Here is an 18,966-nt window from a genome sequence, read left to right as displayed (position 1 = left end):
CTCTCCCCTCCATCTCTTTCTCTCCATTCTTTTGTCTCCCTCTATCTCTTTTCCCCCTCTCCCTCACTGTCTCTCCCTTCCTTTCTCTCCCTCTCTTCCCCTTTCTCTCCCTCTCTCCCCCTTTCTCTCTCCCTCCCTCCTCTTTCCGTCTCTTTCTCTCCCTTCCTCTTGCCCCCTGTCTCTCTCTCTCTCTTCCCGCCTCTCCCTCCGCCTCCCTCCCTCTCTCCGTACCCCTCAGGGTGACTCCGGGGGTCCAGTGGTCTGTAATGAGGATGGGGTCTGGTTTCTCGCCGGTATCATCAGCTTCTCCCAAGGATGTCACCTACGTGACAGTCCCACTGTCGTCACGGCCGTGTCCTCGTACCGGGACTGGATCCAGAACTGGGCCGGCTCCGGCGCTGCCTTCAGCCCGCAGAACATTACGGTCACCGATGATGTGGACACCAACAACTGCAGTGACCTCCTCAGCACCAAGAACCCAGGTAACCTCTAGGACTGGACACCAAACACAGCCCCTCTAGGATGGACTCAGACTCTAGCACCTCTACTCACTAAGCATGGCACCTCTACTCACTAAGCATGGCACCTCTACTCACTAAGCATGGCACCTCTATGACTAGACACCAAACACAGCCCCTCTAGGATGGACACACATCTTAGTCTGCAAACTAACCACAGCGCCTCTAGGATGGACACAGTCCCAGGCACCTCTAGGGCTAGACACAGACCATGGCACCTCTAGGGCTAGACACAGACCATGGCACCTCTAGGGCTAGACACAGACCATGGCACCTCTAGGGCTAGACACAGACCATGGCACCTCTAGGGCTAGACACAGACCATGGCACCTCTAGGGCTAGACACAGACCATGGCACCTCTAGGGCTAGACACAGACCATGGCACCTCTAGGGCTAGACACAGACCATGGCACCTCTAGAACCGGACACAGACCATGGCACCTCTAGAACCGGACACAGACCATGGCACCTCTAGAACCGGACACAGACCATGGCACCTCTAGAACCGGACACAGACCGCCGGTTTACCCTACGATGCACTGATTGGTTCCTCCCGCAGGGTGCGGAGTCCCAGAGGTACGGGATGCTGGTCCTAGCAGTCCAGGGGCATGGCCGTGGCAAGTAGACCTGAGGAAAGACGGGCGCAGGGTGTGCGGAGGGGCACTGATCTCTGCGAGCTGGGCGATAACGGCAGCACACTGCTTCATGGGGTGAGATAACCCAACACTGAGTGCTGAGCAAGAGGGGGGGGAGAGCAGAGGGAGGGGGGGGAGAAAGAGAGAGAGGAGGAGAGAGTGTGTGTGTGTGAGAGAGAAGAGGGGGAGTGTGTGGGGGTGTGAGAGAGTGTGTGAGAGGGACAGAGAGAAGGAGAGTGTGTGTGAGAGAAGAGAGGGAGCGTGTGTGTGAGAGAGAGAAGAGAGGGGGGAGAGAAGGAGAGAGTGTGTGTGTGAGAGAGAAGAGGGGGGGGGGGAGAGAGGGGGTGAGTGTGTGCGTGTGAGAGAGAAGAGAGGGAGAGGAGGAGAGTGTGTGTGTGTGTGTGTGAGAGAGAGAGAGGAGAGAGGGAGAGAGGAGGAGAGAGTGTGTGTGAGAGAGAAGGGAGGGAGAGAGGAGGAGAGTGTGTGTGTGTGTGTGTGTGTGTGTGAGAGAGAGAGACGAGAGGGGGGAGAGAAGGAGAGAGTGTGTGTGAGAGAAGAGGAGGAGAGCGTGTGTGTGAGAGAGAGAAGAGAGAGGGGGAGAGAAGGAGCGAGTGTGTGTGTGAGAGAGAAGAGGGGGGGGAGAGAGGGGGTGAGTGTGTGCGTGTGAGAGAGAAGAGAGGGAGAGGAGGAGAGTGTGTGTGTGTGTGTGTGTGTGTGTGTGTGTGTGTGTGTGTGTGTGTGTGTGAGAGAGAGGAGAGAGAGAGAGGAGGAGAGTGTGTGTGTGTGAGAGAGAAGGGAGGGATGGAGAGTGTGTGAGAGGAGAGAGAGAGGGAGGGAGAGAGAGACAGAGTATGTGAGAGGCAGGGAGGGAGAGTCAGGGAGGGAGTGACAGGGAGGGAGAGTGTGAGAGAGACAGGGAGGGAGGGAGGGAGAGGGAGGGAGGGAGAGACAGGGAGGGAGAGTGTGAGAGAGACAGGGAGGGAGAGAGAGACAGGGAGGGAGAGAGTGTGTGAGAGGCAGGGAGGGAGAGAGGGAGGGAGGGAGAGACAGGGAGGGAGAGAGGGGGAGGGAGAGACAGGGAGGGAGAGAGGGGGAGGGAGGGAGAGACAGGGAGAGAGAGACAGGGAGGGAGAGAGAGACAGGGAGAGAGGGAGAGAGTGTGTGAGAGTCAGGGAGGGAGAGAGAGACAGGGAGGGAGGGAGAGGCAGGGAGGAAGAGACAGGGAGGGAGAGACAGGGAGGGAGAGACAGGGAGGGAGAGAGGGAGGGAGAGACAGGGAGAGAGAGACGGGGAGGGAGAGAGAGACGGAGGGAGAGACAGGGAGGGAGAGAGAGAGACAGGGAGGGAGAGAGACAGGGAGGGAGAGAGACAGGGAGGGAGAGAGACAGGGAGGGAGAGAGACAGGGAGGGAGAGAGAGACAGGGAGGGAGAGAGAGAGACTGGGAGGGAGAGAGAGAGACAGGGAGGGAGAAAGAGAGACAGGGAGGGAGGGAGAGAGAGTCAGGGAGGGAGGGAGAGACAGGGAGAGAGAGACGGGGAGGGAGAGAGAGACGGGGAGGGAGAGAGAGACGGGGAGGGAGAGAGAGACGGGGAGGGAGAGAGAGACGGGGAGGGAGAGAGAGAGATAGGGAGGGAGAGAGACAGGGAGGGAGAGAGAGATGGGGAGGGAGAGAGAGACAGGGAGGGAGAGAGAGACGGGGAGGGAGAGAGAGAGACGGGGAGGGAGAGAGAGACAGGGAGGGAGAGAGAGACAGAGAGGGAGAGAGAGACGGGGGGAGAGAGAGACAGGGAGGGGGAGAGAGACAGACAGAGAGAGAGACAGGGAGGGAGAGAGAGACAGGGAGGGAGAGAGAGACAGGGGGGGAGAGAGAGACAGGGGGGGGAGAGAGGGGGGAGGGAGGGAGACGGGGGGAGAGAGAGACGGGGGAGAGAGAGACAGGGAGGGGGAGAGAGAGACAGGTGGGGAGAGAGAGACAGGTGGGGAGAGAGAGACAGGTGGGGAGAGAGAGACGGGGAGGGAGGGAGACGGGGGGAGAGGGGTTGGGTGCTTCTATCAGTTGGGTTTGGGATTCTCTGTCTGTGAGGTTTATGATTCCCCCCTCTCTCTCCCAGCACCCTCTCCTCAGACTCCCCTTTTGATTGGTCCGTGGTGGTGGCCCCTGGGAGCCCGGCAATGCGGGAGTTTCCCGTGCAAAGGATTAGTCTGCACGGGGCCTACATCTCCCAGGAGGAGGGGAAGGACGCCGCCCTCTTGCAGCTCACCAGCCCCATCACTCTAGGACCATACACCCAGCCGGCCTGCCTTCCCCGGACCTCCCACCGCTTGCTCTTCGGCTCCACCTGCTGGCACACAGGCTGGGACAGACCCCACCCCAGTGAGTGCAACCAGGGGCTTAGGGCAGCACCAAGAGAGGGGTTCCCTCCTCCACAGGCGGAGAGGAACTGGGTGACCCAATTTCCAGGCTCTCTGAATCCTTAATGGTGGCCTGACTCACTCAGCGGTGAAAGTCCTGAGCACGACCAGCAAAGAGATATAACCTCGTTACCCCCCATTATTTTGTTTCAGTGTGTGGGTATTAATAACGTCTCGCTTTTCCTTATATCAGATGACTATTAGTTGTTATTTGGGGGACCCCGTTGATATTTGATGCTCCGCTTCCCCCGAGGTTATATCTCTTTGCTGGTCGTGCTCCCGACTTTCACCGCTGAGTGAGTCAGGCCACCATTAAGGATTCAGAGAGCCCGGAAATTGGGTCACCCAGTTCCTCTCCGCCTGTGGAAACACCTGTTTTGGTGCTGCTATAATTAACTAATTACCCTAATGCTCCCTGAATGTCACCCTGTTTGCGTGGGAATCTCTTTAGTAAGACAGGGGGGCCCTCTGTAGCAGAGAGTCAAATGAGAGGTAAACTCTGACACAAGACTTTTGGGATCTTTGGGGTATCACAGTCTCACTGGTCCATACAGCTCTGTATGAGCCTTATATAGAAGTATTACAGTCTCACTATTCAATTCAGTGCTGTATATTGGGGTCTCACAATCTTTCGCTCCATACCACTTTATATGAGCCTTTCCTGGGGCCTGACAATCTTCTGATCCACATGTAGCTTATATAGGGGTGTTACTGTCATACTGGTCCATTCAGCTCTGTATCAGCTTTATATAGAGGTATCATCTTCTTCTCGGCCATAAAGGGCTGTATCAGTGTTATATTGGGGTCTGGTGATCTTCTGCTCCAGAAAGTTCAGTATCAGCCCTATATGAGGGTATTACTCCTCGCTGTGTGTTGGGGGGTGGGAGGTAGGTACATGGGTGATAGGTGCCATCTTGACCCTGCCTTCTTCCTGTATGACAGATGGCAAGGTGGGGCCCCCGCGGGGCGTGAAGCTGGAGCTGATTGGTCCCAATGAGTGCAACTGTATCTACAGCCGTCCAAACTCAGCCAATCACAGTGTGTCCATCCTGCCGGGCATGGTCTGCGCTTCATACAAGGAGGAGGAGGGGAGCGAGTGCCTGGTGAGTGAGAGGCGTCAGTGTGAGGGGCCTTTCTCTGCTAGGGAGAATGGGTCATGGCTATGTGAGGGCACAACCCCCCCACGGGGATAATAATGTAACAATGTGCGATCAGCCCCCTCTGGTGGTATAAAAATACATTATTATGTCATGAGCATTACAGTGTTAGGGGCTCCATCTAGTGGTGAGAAACAGGTATTACAGTATGAGGTGCTCCATCTAGTGGTGAGAAACAGGTATTACAGTAGGAGGTGCTCCATCCAGTGGTGAGAAACAGGTATTACAGTATGAGGTGCTCCATCTAGTGGTGAGAAACAGGTATTACAGTATGAGGGGCTCCATTTAGTGGTGAGAATATGGCATTACAGAGTTAGGGGGCTCCACCTAGTGGTGAGAATATGGCATTACAGTGTGAGGAGCTCCATCTAGTGGTGGGAATAGAGCATTACAGTGTGCTGGGCTCCATCTAGTGGTGAGAGTGTGGAATTACAGTGTGATGAGCTCCCTCTAGAACAGAGGCGACCAACTCCAGTCCTCAAAGGCCACCAACAGCTCAGGTTTTCAGGATATCCCTGCTTCAGCACAGGCAGCTCAATCAATGGCTCAGTCAGAATGACGGCACCACCTTTGCTGAAGCAGGGATATCCTGAAAACCTGACCCGTTGGTGGCCCTTGAGGACTGAAGTTGGCCACCCCTGCTCTAGTGAATGGAAGTGAGAATAGGGCATTACAGTGTGAGGGGCTCCATCTAGTGGTGAGGATAGAGCATTACAGTGTGATGAGCTCCATCTAGTGGTTAGGATAGAGCATTACAGTGTGCTGGGCTCCATCTAGTGGTGAGGATAGAGCATTACTGTGTGCTGGGCTCCATCTAGTGGTGAGGATAGAGCATTACAGTGTTCTGTGCTCCATCTAGTGGTGAGAATAGGGCATTACAGTGTGATGGGCTCCATCTAGTGGTGAGGATAGAGCATTACAGTGTGATGGGCTCCATCTAGTGGTGAGAATACAGCATTACAGTGTGATGGGCTCCATCTAGTGGTGAGGATAGAGCATTACAGTGTGATGGGCTCCATCTAGTGGTGAGAATACAGCATTACAGTGTGTTGTGCTCCATCTAGTGCTGAGGATAGAGCATTACAGTGTGATGGGCTCCATCTAGTGGTGAGGATAGAGCATTACAGTGTGCTGGGCTCCATCTAGTGGCGAGGATAGAGCATTACAGTGTGCTGGGCTCCATCTAGTGGTGAGAATACAGCATCACAGTGTGTTGTGCTCCATCTAGTGCTGAGGATAGAGCATTACAGTGTGCTGGGCTCCATCTAGTGGTGAGAATACAGCATTACAGTGTGCTGGGCTCCATCTAGTGGTGAGGATAGAGCATTACAGTGTGATGGGCTCCATCTAGTGGTGAGAATACAGCATTACAGTGTGTTGTGCTCCATCTAGGGGTGAGGATAGAGCATTACAGTGTGATGGGCTCCATCTAGTGGTGAGGATAGAGCATTACAGTGTGCTGGGCTCCATCTAGTGGCGAGGATAGAGCATTACAGTGTGCTGGGCTCCATCTAGTGGTGAGAATACAGCATTACAGTGTGCTGGGCTCCATCTAGTGGTGAGGATAGAGCATTACAGTGTGATGGGCTCCATCTAGTGGTGAGAATACAGCATTACAGTGTGCTGGGCTCCATCTAGTGGTGAGGATAGAGCATTACAGTGTGATGGGCTCCATCTAGTGGTGAGGATAGAGCATTACAGTGTGATGGGCTCCATCTAGTGGTGAGAATACAGCATTACAGTGTGCTGGGCTCCATCTAGTGGTTAGGATAGAGCATTACAGTGTGATGGGCTCAATCTAGTGGTGAGGATAGAGCATTACAGTGTGCTGGGCTCCATCTAGTGGTGAAGATAGAGCATTGCAGTGTGCTGGGCTCCATCTAGTGGTGAGGATAGAGCATTACAGTGTGATGGGCTCCATCTAGTGGTGAGAATACAGCATTACAGTGTGCTGGCTCCATCTAGTGGTTAGGATAGAGCATTACAGTGTGATGGGCTCAATCTAGTGGTGAGAAACAGGTTTTACAGTATTTCATTGTGAGGGGCTCCATCTATTGGTGAGGATAGAGCATTACAGTGTTCTGTGCTCCATCTAGTGGTGAGAATAGGGCATTACAGTGTGATGGGCTCCATCTAGTGGTGAGAATACAGCATTACAGTGTGTTGTGCTCCATCTAGGGGTGAGGATAGAGCATTACAGTGTGATGGGCTCCATCTAGTGGTGAGGATAGAGCATTACAGTGTGCTGGGCTCCATCTAGTGGCGAGGATAGAGCATTACAGTGTGCTGGGCTCCATCTAGTGGTGAGAATACAGCATTACAGTGTGCTGGGCTCCATCTAGTGGTGAGGATAGAGCATTACAGTTTGATGGGCTCCATCTAGTGGTGAGAATACAGCATTACAGTGTGCTGGGCTCCATCTAGTGGTGAGGATAGAGCATTACAGTGTGATGGGCTCCATCTAGTGGTGAGGATAGAGCATTACAGTGTGATGGGCTCCATCTAGTGTTGAGAATACAGCATTACAGTGTGCTGGGCTCCATCTAGTGGTTAGGATAGAGCATTACAGTGTGCTGGGCTCCATCTAGTGGCGAGGATAGAGCATTACAGTGTGCTGGGCTCCATCTAGTGGTGAGAATACAGCATTACAGTGTGCTGGGCTCCATCTAGTGGTGAGAATACAGCATTACAGTGTGCTGGGCTCCATCTAGTGGTTAGGATAGAGCATTACAGTGTGCTGGGCTCCATCTAGTGGTTAGGATAGAGCATTACAGTGTGATGGGCTCCATCTAGTGGTGAAGATAGAGCATTGCAGTGTGCTGGGCTCCATCTAGTGGTGAGGATAGAGCATTACAGTGGGTTGGGCTCCATCTAGTGGTGAGAATACAGTATTACAGTGTGTTGTGCTCCATCTAGGGGTGAGGATAGAGCATTACAGTGTGATGGGCTCCATCTAGTGGTGAGGATAGAGCATTACAGTGTGCTAGGCTCCATCTAGTGGCGAGGATAGAGCATTACAGTGTGCTGGGCTCCATCTAGTGGTGAGAATACAGCATTACAGTGTGCTGGGCTCCATCTAGTGGTGAGGATAGAGCATTACAGTGTGATGGGCTCCATCTAGTGGTGAGAATACAGCATTACAGTGTGCTGGGCTCCATCTAGTGGTGAGGATAGAGCATTACAGTGTGATGGGCTCCATCTAGTGGTGAGGATAGAGCATTACAGTGTGATGGGCTCCATCTAGTGGTGAGGATAGAGCATTACAGTGTGATGGGCTCCATCTAGTGGTGAGAATACAGCATTACAGTGTGCTGGGCTCCATCTAGTGGTTAGGATAGAGCATTACAGTGTGATGGGCTCAATCTAGTGGTGAGGATAGAGCATTACAGTGTGCTGGGCTCCATCTAGTGGTGAAGATAGAGCATTGCAGTGTGCTGGGCTCCATCTAGTGGTGAGGATAGAGCATTACAGTGTGATGGGCTCCATCTAGTGGTGAGAATACAGCATTACAGTGTGCTGGCTCCATCTAGTGGTTAGGATAGAGCATTACTGTGTGCTGGGCTCCATCTAGTGGTGAGAAACAGGTTTTACAGTATTTCATTGTGAGGGGCTCCATCTATTGGTGAGGATAGAGCATTACAGTGTTCTGTGCTCCATCTAGTGGTGAGAATAGGGCATTACAGTGTGCTGGGCTCCATCTAGTGGTGAGGATAGAGCATTACAGTGTGATGGGCTCCATCTAGTGGTGAGAATACAGCATTACAGTGTGCTGGCTCCATCTAGTTGTGACGATAGGGCATTACAGTAGGGGAGTCTCCCTCTAGTGGTGAGAATAGAGCATTACAGTGTGCTGTGCTCATCTAGTGGTGAGGATAGAGCATTACAGTATGGAAGTCTCCCTCTAGTGGTGAGAATATGGCATTACACTGTTCTGGGCTCCTTCAAGTAGTGAAAATGAGGGCATTATACAGCGAGGGTCTTCGCCTAGTGGTGAAAACACAGCATTAAAGTGGGATGGGGTCCCTCTAGTGGTGAGATTGGAGTATTGCATTGTAGGAACCCCCTTTAGTGATGAAGATAGGGTGTTAAATAAACTGGCTGTGGAAATAAACTGCCTGCTTAACCCGCGTTACCCTATTCCCTCGATCTCTACAGAGTGACTCGGGGGGGCCCCTGGTTTGTATGGAGAACGGAACGTGGTTCTTGGTGGGGGTCCGGAGTTTCGGGGAGCAATGCAAGGAGAGGGTGTTGGGGGGCGCCACTTCCCCCGGGGTGTACACCCAGCTCAACGCCTACGAAGACTGGATATCTAGGGTCACAATGGATGCGTCCTTTAACCTGCAGATACAGACCCCCCCCTCTGAGCTGGACAGCGAGAGGTGCTCATATAACAGTCCCAAAGGTATGTCCTTCTCTGGGGTCCTGTATGTCTGTATTTATCGGGCGTAAGTTCATCTGTGACATCATAATGCACATAGCCTGGTGGCAGATAAGGCCATGCTTATAGTGCCAGCGACCCAACGTTGCCCGAAAACAAAAGCATTGCCACCGCGTGCGCTTATAGTGCGAGCGACGGCAACAAAGCGACGGAGTGACGTCGCCATCGTGAAAACTGGTAGCCGGCAAAATTAGATTTTTCAAGGGCTGTCACGTGACGGCCCTTGAACCAATCAAATTGCCGGAATAACTTCCTCTTTGACCAATTCAGGGAAATATCAGCCTGGGAGGTTAACAGTAAGTTCAATTCTATTTTTACATCCTTTAGTTTTTTAAGGATGGTTGGATTATTGTTTTGTTTGTCTGAGAGGTCTTTTAGTTTAGCTTGTAACAACCAGATTTTTGCCTCCCTTTCCTTCTTTCTCCTAGACGCTATACACGTGTGTGTGTGTATATATATGTATCAGTATATATGTGTGTGTATATATATATATATATCAGTATATGTGTGTGTATATATATATATCAGTATATGTGTGTGCTGCTCTTATATACCATACATGTAACTGAAACCCTTTCAGTGTGTGAGGGGTTAATGTTTGGTGTCGGTGGCAGGCTGTGGCAGCTCTGTGACGTCCCCCGGCTCTGCACTGGTCGGAGATGCCGTGGCAGGAGCGTGGCCGTGGCAGGTCAGCGTGCAGCAGTATGGATTCCACGCCTGCTCCGGGGTTCTGATAACGGAGACCTGGGTCCTTACTGCAGCTCACTGTGTGTCCAGGTATGAGGGCCACGGGGACAGGGCCACGGGGACAGGGCCACGGGGACAGAACAGAGGGACACGGGGACAGAACAGAGGGACATGGGGACAGAACAGAGGGACACGGGGACAGAACAGAGGGACACGGAGACAGAACAGAGGGACACGGGGACAGAACAGAGGGACACGGAGACAGAACAGAGGGACACGGGGACAGAACAGAGGGACACGGAGACAGAACAGAGGGACACGGGGCAGAACAGAGGGACACGGGGACAGAACAGAGGGACACGGGGACAGAACAGAGGGACACGGAGACAGAACAGAGGGACACGGGGACAGAACAGAGGGACACGGGGACAGAACAGAGGGACACGGGGACAGGGCCACGGGGACAGAACAGAGGGACACGGGGACAGAACAGAGGGACACGGGGACAGAACAGAGGGACACGGGGACAGAACAGAGGGACACGGAGACAGAACAGAGGGACACGGGGACAGAACAGAGGGACACGGGGACAGAACAGAGGGACACGGGGACAGAACAGAGGGACACGGGGACAAAACAGAGGGACACGGGGACAAAACAGAGGGACACGGGGACAGGGCCACGGGGACAGAACAGAGGGACACGGGGACAGAACAGAGGGACACGGGGACAGAACAGAGGGACACGGGGACAGAACAGAGGGACACAGGGACAGAACAGAGGGACACGGGGACAGGGCCACGGGGACAGAACAGAGGGACACGGGACAGAACAGAGGGACACGGGGACAGGGCCACGGGGACAGAACAGAGGGACACGGGGACAGAACAGAGGGACACGGGACAGAACAGAGGGACACGGGGACAGAACAGAGGGACACGGGGACAGAACAGAGGGACACGGGGACAGGGCCACGGGGACAGAACAGAGGGACACGGGGACAGAACAGAGGGACACGGGGACAGAACAGAGGGACACGGGGACAGAACAGAGGGACACGGGGACAAAACAGAGGGACACGGGGACAGAACAGAGGGACACGGGGACAGAACAGAGGGACACGGGGACAGAACAGAGGGACACGGGGACAGAACAGAGGGACACGGGGGCAGAACAGAGGGACACGGGACAGAACAGAGGGACACGGGGACAGAACAGAGGGACACGGGGGCAGAACAGAGGGACACGGGGACAGAACAGAGGGACACGGGGACAGGGCCACGGGGACAGAACAGAGGGACACGGGACAGAACAGAGGGACACAGGGACACGCAGACTGGGCTGGTCCTATAGAGGATAGAGAGACAGTGTGTGACGCAGAGACAGTGTGTGACGCAGAGACAGTGTGTGACGCAGAGACAGTGTGTGACGCAGAGACAGTGTGTGACGCAGAGACAGTGTGTGACGCTGAGACAGTGTGTGACGCAGAGACAGTGTGTGACGCAGAGACAGTGTGTGACGCAGAGACAGTGTGTGACGCAGAGACAGTGTGTGACGCAGAGACAGTGTGTGACGTAGAGACAGTGTGACGCAGAGACAGTGTGACGCAGAGACGTAGAGACAGTGTGACGCAGAGACGTAGAGACAGTGTGACGCAGAGACAGTGTGACGCAGAGACGTAGAGACAGTGTGACGCAGAGACAGTGTGACGCAGAGACGTAGAGACAGTGTGACGTAGAGACGCAGAGACAGTGTGACGTAGAGACGCAGAGACAGTGTGACGCAGAAACGTAGAGACAGTGTGACGCAGAAACGTAGAGACAGTGTGACGCAGAGACGCAGAGACAGTGTGACACAGTGACACAGCATGTGGAGTCTGTCCTCCCTTGTATAGAGTGACACAGAGACATAGTGACACAGAGACAGTGCATGTGGAGCCCGTCCCTCCCGGTACAGAGTGACACAGTGACACAGTGACACAGACAGACACAGTGACACAGTGACACAGTGACACAGACAGACACAGTGAAACAGAGACACAGAGACACAGTGACACAGACAGACACAGTGAGACACAGATAGAGACACAGAGACACAGAGAGAGAGAGAGAGAGAGAGAGAGAGGGAGACACACAGTGCATGTGGAGCCCGTCCCTCCCGGTACAGGGTGACACAGACACACAGTGACACAGTGACACAGTGACACAGACACACAGTGACACAGTGACACAGTGACACAGAGACACAGCATGTGGAGCCCGTCCCTCCCGGTACAGGGTGACACAGTGACACAGAGACACAGATAGTGACACAGAGACACAGACACACAGTGACACAGAGACACAGTGACACAGAGACACAGAGACACAGAGACACAGAGACACAGTGACACAGATAGTGACACAGAGACACAGACACACAGTGACACAGACACCTGTCACCCTGTTCCTTCTCCTGCAGGGTGGTGTCGATGAACGATTTCTCCATCCTCCTGGGGCGGCAGCATGAGGAGGGGGATAACCCCCATCAGGTGTCCCGCAGGGTGAAGAGGGTCGTGCCTCACCCAAGCTACACGAGGACATCAGGGGACAATAACCTAGCGCTGGTGGAGATGTATTATGGGGTGACCTTCAGCGACTATATCCTGCCGATCTGCCTGCCTCCCCCCAATACCCTCCCCCCACCAAGCGGGTGCAGGGTCACAGGCTGGGGGGACCTGCACCCCTCAGGTATATCCCTATATAGATTGGGCAGGGGGGGGGGGTTAGGCTCTTGGGCACTTGTAGACAATGGCTATGCTGCAGTACACATCAGTACTGAGCATGGCTGATTCTGCAGGAAAGCAGCTGCACCCCAATTCTGAAACAGGCGGTTCCCGGTAATAATGTTGTGGGGGGTTTAACGTAACAGGAAAGGGATAAATATCCCTAAAATAATCCCGCTAAATCCTTCCCGAGCGCCCGGCGTCGGGTTCCCCTCCACGTTCAGCGTCCTGCGTCTCTGCCGTCCGGCTGTCACCTCCTGTGACGTCATTCCTCGCTGGGATTTTAAAATGGAGTCGCCCCTTCCTTTAGCAGCGATGTGTCTCCAGTGTCTCTGCTGCGGGGTCAGTTAGTGACTTTGTATCTTGTACCTGGAACTCCTGTGACATCACACCTTCAACTTCCTGTCCATAAATGACATCACAATAACCCCACATGGGGACTTCCTGTTCTGTATTTAAACAATCAGATCTTTAATCTGCCTTTTAAAAAACACAATAACCAGTGTGAACACACCGCGTCAAGATGTTTAGGGCGCAGCCGGAATGTAACTGTTTACCGTCCTCGCGTGTGATAAGATGGCGCCCGGCACAGAGTAACCCAGCTCCGTGTCAGCTTCTCCCCCAGATGAGGTCTCCCCCTCTCAACCCCTGCGGGAGCTGGCCGTGTCTCTGCTGGACAGAGGGGAGTGTGGCGGTCAGCGGAATGAGAGGACACCCCTGTGTGCTGCCGTGGAGAGAGAGGGGTCGTTTACCTGCCTCGTACGTACTGACAGAGCGAGAGATAGGGGGAGAGAGGGAGAGGATGGGTATAGGAGAGAGGGAGAGAGACGTTAAGGGGGATAGAGAGAGAGAGGATGAGGGGGAGATAGGGTGAGGATGAGGGTGATAGAAGTAGAGAGAGAGAAAGGGAGCAAGGGAGGATGAGGAGAGGGAGGTGATCAGGGGGATAGAGGGAGAGAGAGGTTGAGGGGGCTAGAGAGGGAGGAAGAGAAGGAGAGGGAGGGCGAGAGAGGAGGGGGGAGAGCTGGAGAGAGCAAGGAAGAGAATGAGGGGGTAGTGGGAGAAAGGAGGGGGGGAGAGAGGGATGGAGAAAGAAGAAGAGGATATGGGGGAGAGAGAGTGAGGAAGAGGATGAGGGAGAGAAGGATAGAGAGGAAGAGAAAGAGGAAGGAGCGTGTGAGTGATAGAGAGGGAGAGAAGAGAGGGAGAGAGGACAGGGTGAGCAATAGAGGGAGGCGAGCACAGAATCCCCTTCTTTGATTCTAATTACTGACAGAGAAGAGGAGGGACAGGGTAGTGAGAGAGGTAAAGGGGAGGGTGTTCGAGAAGGAGGAGAGAACAATGTCAGGGAAAGGAACGAGACCGAGAGACAAAGAAAGAGCAGATCTTTCCTAACCTTTCTCTCCAGCCCTCCCATCTCTCTCTCATTTCCCTCGCAATCCCTCCATATCCTCACCTCTTCTCTCCCCTTTCTCAGGAGGACTTGACGGTCCCTCTTGTGTGCCAGCTCCACCCTGGAGGTCCCTGGGCCCTGTTTGGCATCAGCAGTTCGAGCCCCACCTCTCTGGGCCACGTCTGCCCAGGGAACTACACCCCCGTGAGCTCTCAGCTGTCCTGGATCAGTGAAGTGGTTCCAAAGAAGGACCTCGGTTTGTGGGAGAGCAACACGACCACGACAGCCCCAGAGGTGCAACACGGTGACACAGTAACGTCCTTTGCACCGTGGCACAGCACAACTGAAAGACCTCAGGATGTCTACACCATGGACACATACGCACCCAACACAACTGGAATGAGTCCGTATGTCAACCCAACAGGAGGAGCCCGCCCAGAGCACAGCGACACAGTGGGGATGAGCAATGCTGGACACTCAACAACCTCCCAACCTCATAGTGATGACTCAACCAGGTCCTCCCAAGACATACCACCAACTCAACACCCCAACACAACTGGAATGAGTCCATATGTCTATCCAACAGAAGGAACCCATCCAGAGCACAGCGACACAGAGGGGATGACCAATGCTGGACACTCAACGGAGACACCCCATAGTGTTGACTCAACGGAGTCCTCCCGAGATATAGCACCAACTCAATACTCCAACACAACGGGAAGGACGCCCACTTCTGGAGGCGTAGTGGCAGTTTCGGGGGTAGCTCACCTGGGGCTGAGCTCACTCTTACATGGCCTCCTCACTACCATATATCTGTGGCTCTGCCTGTGAGACCAGACGTGGCATTGGCTAGAGATGAGCTGGTGGAACCCGACTCCTGTGGAACCTTCATAGTGACACAACTGTAATACCTCATTCCTAGATCAACAAGGCGCTGTAAGACATTGTCTGTGCCTTTCACATGTGAGCATATGGAGGCTGATTGCAGGGCAATTGTTGAGGATGTCTTACAAAGCAAAGGAGATAAGTTTAATTTATTTTAACATTGGAATGAGTTCTGAAGATCTTCTTACGTGGAAAAAGCAACCAGAACAGGCAGGTTATATGATGGTCTGAAGTTGCCTGAACAGCCAGCGGGTGACAGTTGAGTTATAATTGGCAGCTGTTGGTATATCTGACAAAATCATTTCTGAGAATAAACCTGATTTCCTTCTATGTTCATAAGGAGATATTGTATTAAGAGTTAAGCTGTAAATACCATGTTAGGACACAGTGCTTAAAGATGGCTGACCGGGTCGTTTGGATAAATATCCAGCCGTTTTAGCAGGTTCAGCCGAGAGACAAGTAAAGACCGGGAGAGACTCGGATCAGGATCTAACCGCACGATACCAAGATCCAATAGAAGGACCCACTTCCCGACCTGTCTGGGCGTCTCCGCCATTTTGCAGTATTTTTGTAAGCGAGTATTAATCTTCAAAATAAACGTTTCTTTTTGTGTGCAAAGCCCAGAATTGCTGAGTTCTGTTACGCCGGAGTCATTGGTAGAGGAGACAGAGGACAGTACACAGGCACGCTGGGGTTCCCATCGGCTGCTATCGCCCGGAAGGACCAGCTGGGCCCGTCCGGCCGATAGCACGTCATGGTAACCCCGTCACGGTCTTAGAAGCGGAATATGACGGCACTTTGCCTATTTCCTCCGTCCATTGTCCTGTCTGCTATACAACCTCGGACCCTATGAGATCCTTGATGTTCATATATAGGATTTAGCCGTAGGTCTATCCCAAGCGTGCTTGAATTCCCCTTCCTGTATTACCATCTACCACCTCTGTTGGGAGTCCATTCCATGACTCCACTACCCTTTCTGTGAAGAAGTACATTACTTGCAAACCCAACTCCTTAAGTGCCTGTGACATGACTGTAGCCCTCTTTGGCCCCCGCCCCTCTCTCTTCCCCTGAGGCTAACCCCTTAACCCGCTCCCCTCACTGGCGCGGTACCCAGGAGGTTCCTGCCATGTTTAATAATTCCATGGTTTGTCCCACAGACTTTAATGGGATCCCCCTCTACAAGGAAGGGTTTGTCCCACAGACTTTAATGGGATCCCCCTCTACAAGGAAGGGTTTGTCCCACAGATTTTAATGGGATCCCCCTCTACAAGGAAGGGTTTGTCCCACAGACTTTAATGGGATCCCCCTCTACAAGGAAGGGGTTGTCCCACAGACTTTAATGGGATCCCCCTCTACAAGGAAGGGTTTGTCCCACAGACTTTAATGGGATCCCCCTCTACAAGGAAGGGTTTGTCCCACAGATTTTAATGGGATCCCCCTCTACAAGGAAGGGTTTGTCCCAAAGATTTTAATGGGATCCCCCTCTACAAGGAAGGGTTTGTCCCAAAGATTTTAATGGGATCCCCCTCTACAAGGAAGGGTTTGTCCCAAAGATTTTAATGGGATCCCCCTCTACAAGGAAGGGTTTGTCCCACAGATTTTTATGGGATCTCCTCATTACGATGTTTGTAATTACACTTTGGTTAATAAATGTTATTATATTTAATTATAATCAGGTTTCATGGAATGATTATCACGCAGAGTCATATAATGAGATGTAATAAGACCTGTACTAATCCCAGCGCACCCTGCACACACAGCATCCTGTACTAATCCCAGCGCACCCTACACACACAGCATCCTGTACTAATCCCAGCGCACCCTACACACAGCATCCTGTACTAATCCCAGCGATCCCTACACACACAGCATCCTGTACTAATCCCAGCGCACCCTGCACACACAGCATCCTGTACTAATCCCAGCGCACCCTACACACACAGCATCCTGTACTAATCCCAGCGCACCCTGCACACACAGCGTCCTGTACTAATCCCAGCGTTCCCTACACACACAGCATCCTGTACTAATCCCAGCGCACCCTGCACACACAGGATCCTGTACTAATCCCAGCGCACCCTACACACACAGCATCCTGTACTAATCCCAGCGCACCCTGCACACACAGGATCCTGTACTAATCCCAGCGCACCCTACACACACACACACAGCATCCTGTACTAATCCCAGCGCTCCCTACACACACACACATTCTGTACTAATCCCAGCGATCCCTACACACACAGCATCCTGTACTAATCCCAGCGCACCCTGCACACACAGCATCCTGTACTAATCCCAGCGCACCCTGCACACACACAGCATCCTGTACTAATCCCAGCGCTCCCTACACACACACATTCTGTACTAATCCCAGCGCTCCCTACACACACAGCGTCCTGTACTAATCCCAGCGCACCCTACACACACAGCATCCTGTACTAATCCCAGCGCACCCTGCACACACACACAGCATCCTGTACTAATCCCAGCGCTCCCTACACACACAGCATCCTGTACTAATCCCAGCGCACCCTACACACACACACAGCATCCTGTACTAATCCCAGCGCACCCTACAAACACAGCATCCTGTACTAATCCCAGCGCTCCCTACACACACAGCATCCTGTACTAATCCCAGCGCTCCCTACACACACATCCTGTACTAATCCCAGCGCTCCCTACACACACATCCTGTACTAATCCCAGCGCACCCTACAAACACAGCATCCTGTACTAATCCCACCTCCTCTCTGCACACACAGCATCCTGTACTAATCCCAGCGCTCCCTACAAACACAGCATCCTGTACTAATCCCAGCGCTCCCTACACACACATCCTGTACTAATCCCAGCGCACCCTACACACACACAGCATCCTGTACTAATCCCAGCGCTCCCTACACACAGACATCCTGTACTAATCCCAGCGCTCCCTACACACACAGCATCCTGTACTAATCCCAGCGCACCCTTCACACAGCAACCTGTACTAATCCCAGCGCACCCTACACACACACATCCTGTACTAATCCCAGCGCACCATACACACACAGCAACCTGTACTAATCCCAGCGCACCCTTCACACACAGCATCCTGTACTAATCCCAGCGCACCCTACACACACACATCCTGTACTAATCCCAGCTCCCCTCTGCACACACAGCATCCTGTACTAATCCCAGCGCTCCCTACACACACAGCATCCTGTACTAATCCCAGCGCACCCTACACACACAGCATCCTGTACTAATCCCAGCGCACCCTACACACACACATCCTGTACTAATCCCAGCTCCCCTCTGCACACACAGCATCCTGTATTAATCCCAGCGCTCCCTACACACACACATCCTGTACTAATCCCAGCTCCCCTCTGCACACACAGCATCCTGTACTAATCCCAGCGCACCCTACACACACAGCATCCTGTACTAATCCCAGCGCTCCCTACACACACAGCATCCTGTACTAATCCCAGCTCCCCTCTGCACACACAGCATCCTGTACTAATCCCAGCGCTCCCTACACACACACATCCTGTACTAATCCCAGCTCCCCTCTGCACACACAGCATCCTGTACTAATCCCAGCGCACCCTACACACACAGCATCGTGTACTAATCCCAGCGCACCCTACACACACAGCGTCCTGTACTAATCCCAGCGCACCCTACACACACAGCATCCTGTACTAATCCCAGCGCACCCTACACACAGCAACCTGTACTAATCCCAGCGCACCCTGCACACACACATCCTGTACTAATCCCAGCTCCCCTCTGCACACACAGCATCCTGTACTAATCCCAGCGCTCCCTACACACACAGTATCCTGTACTAATCCCAGCGCTCCCTACACACACACATCCTGTACTAATCCCAGCTCCCCTCTGCACACACAGCATCCTGTACTAATCCCAGCGCACCCTACACACACAGCATCCTGTACTAATCCCAGCGCACCCTACACACACAGCATCCTGTACTAATCCCAGCGCTCCCTACACACACACATCCTGTACTAATCCCAGCCCCCCTCTGCACACACAGCATCCTGTACTAATCCCA

At 53.2% G+C, this 18,966-nt stretch overlaps 1 protein-coding gene across 1 annotated transcript; it reads left to right on the top strand.

Annotated features, from left to right (window-relative positions):
- The first annotated feature begins 1,098 nt into the window (after positions 1-1,098).
- On the top strand, positions 1,099-16,528 carry LOC142476826 (serine protease 53-like). The gene is made up of 8 exons (XM_075581982.1): positions 1,099-1,229; positions 3,267-3,529; positions 4,510-4,670; positions 8,880-9,126; positions 9,777-9,939; positions 12,310-12,578; positions 13,227-13,372; positions 14,091-16,528. Exons 1-8 carry the CDS (start codon positions 1,225-1,227, stop codon positions 14,835-14,837), a joined length of 2,001 nt encoding a protein of 666 aa, XP_075438097.1. The 5' UTR covers positions 1,099-1,224; the 3' UTR covers positions 14,838-16,528.
- Positions 16,529-18,966: the final 2,438 nt, after the last annotated feature.

The sequence above is a fragment of the Ascaphus truei genome, unplaced genomic scaffold, assembly GCF_040206685.1.
Source record: "Ascaphus truei isolate aAscTru1 unplaced genomic scaffold, aAscTru1.hap1 HAP1_SCAFFOLD_1749, whole genome shotgun sequence".
NCBI classification, from domain to species: domain Eukaryota; kingdom Metazoa; phylum Chordata; class Amphibia; order Anura; family Ascaphidae; genus Ascaphus; species Ascaphus truei.
The sequence above is the reverse complement of the archived record's forward strand: the minus strand, read 5'-3'. Positions and strand labels throughout refer to the sequence as shown.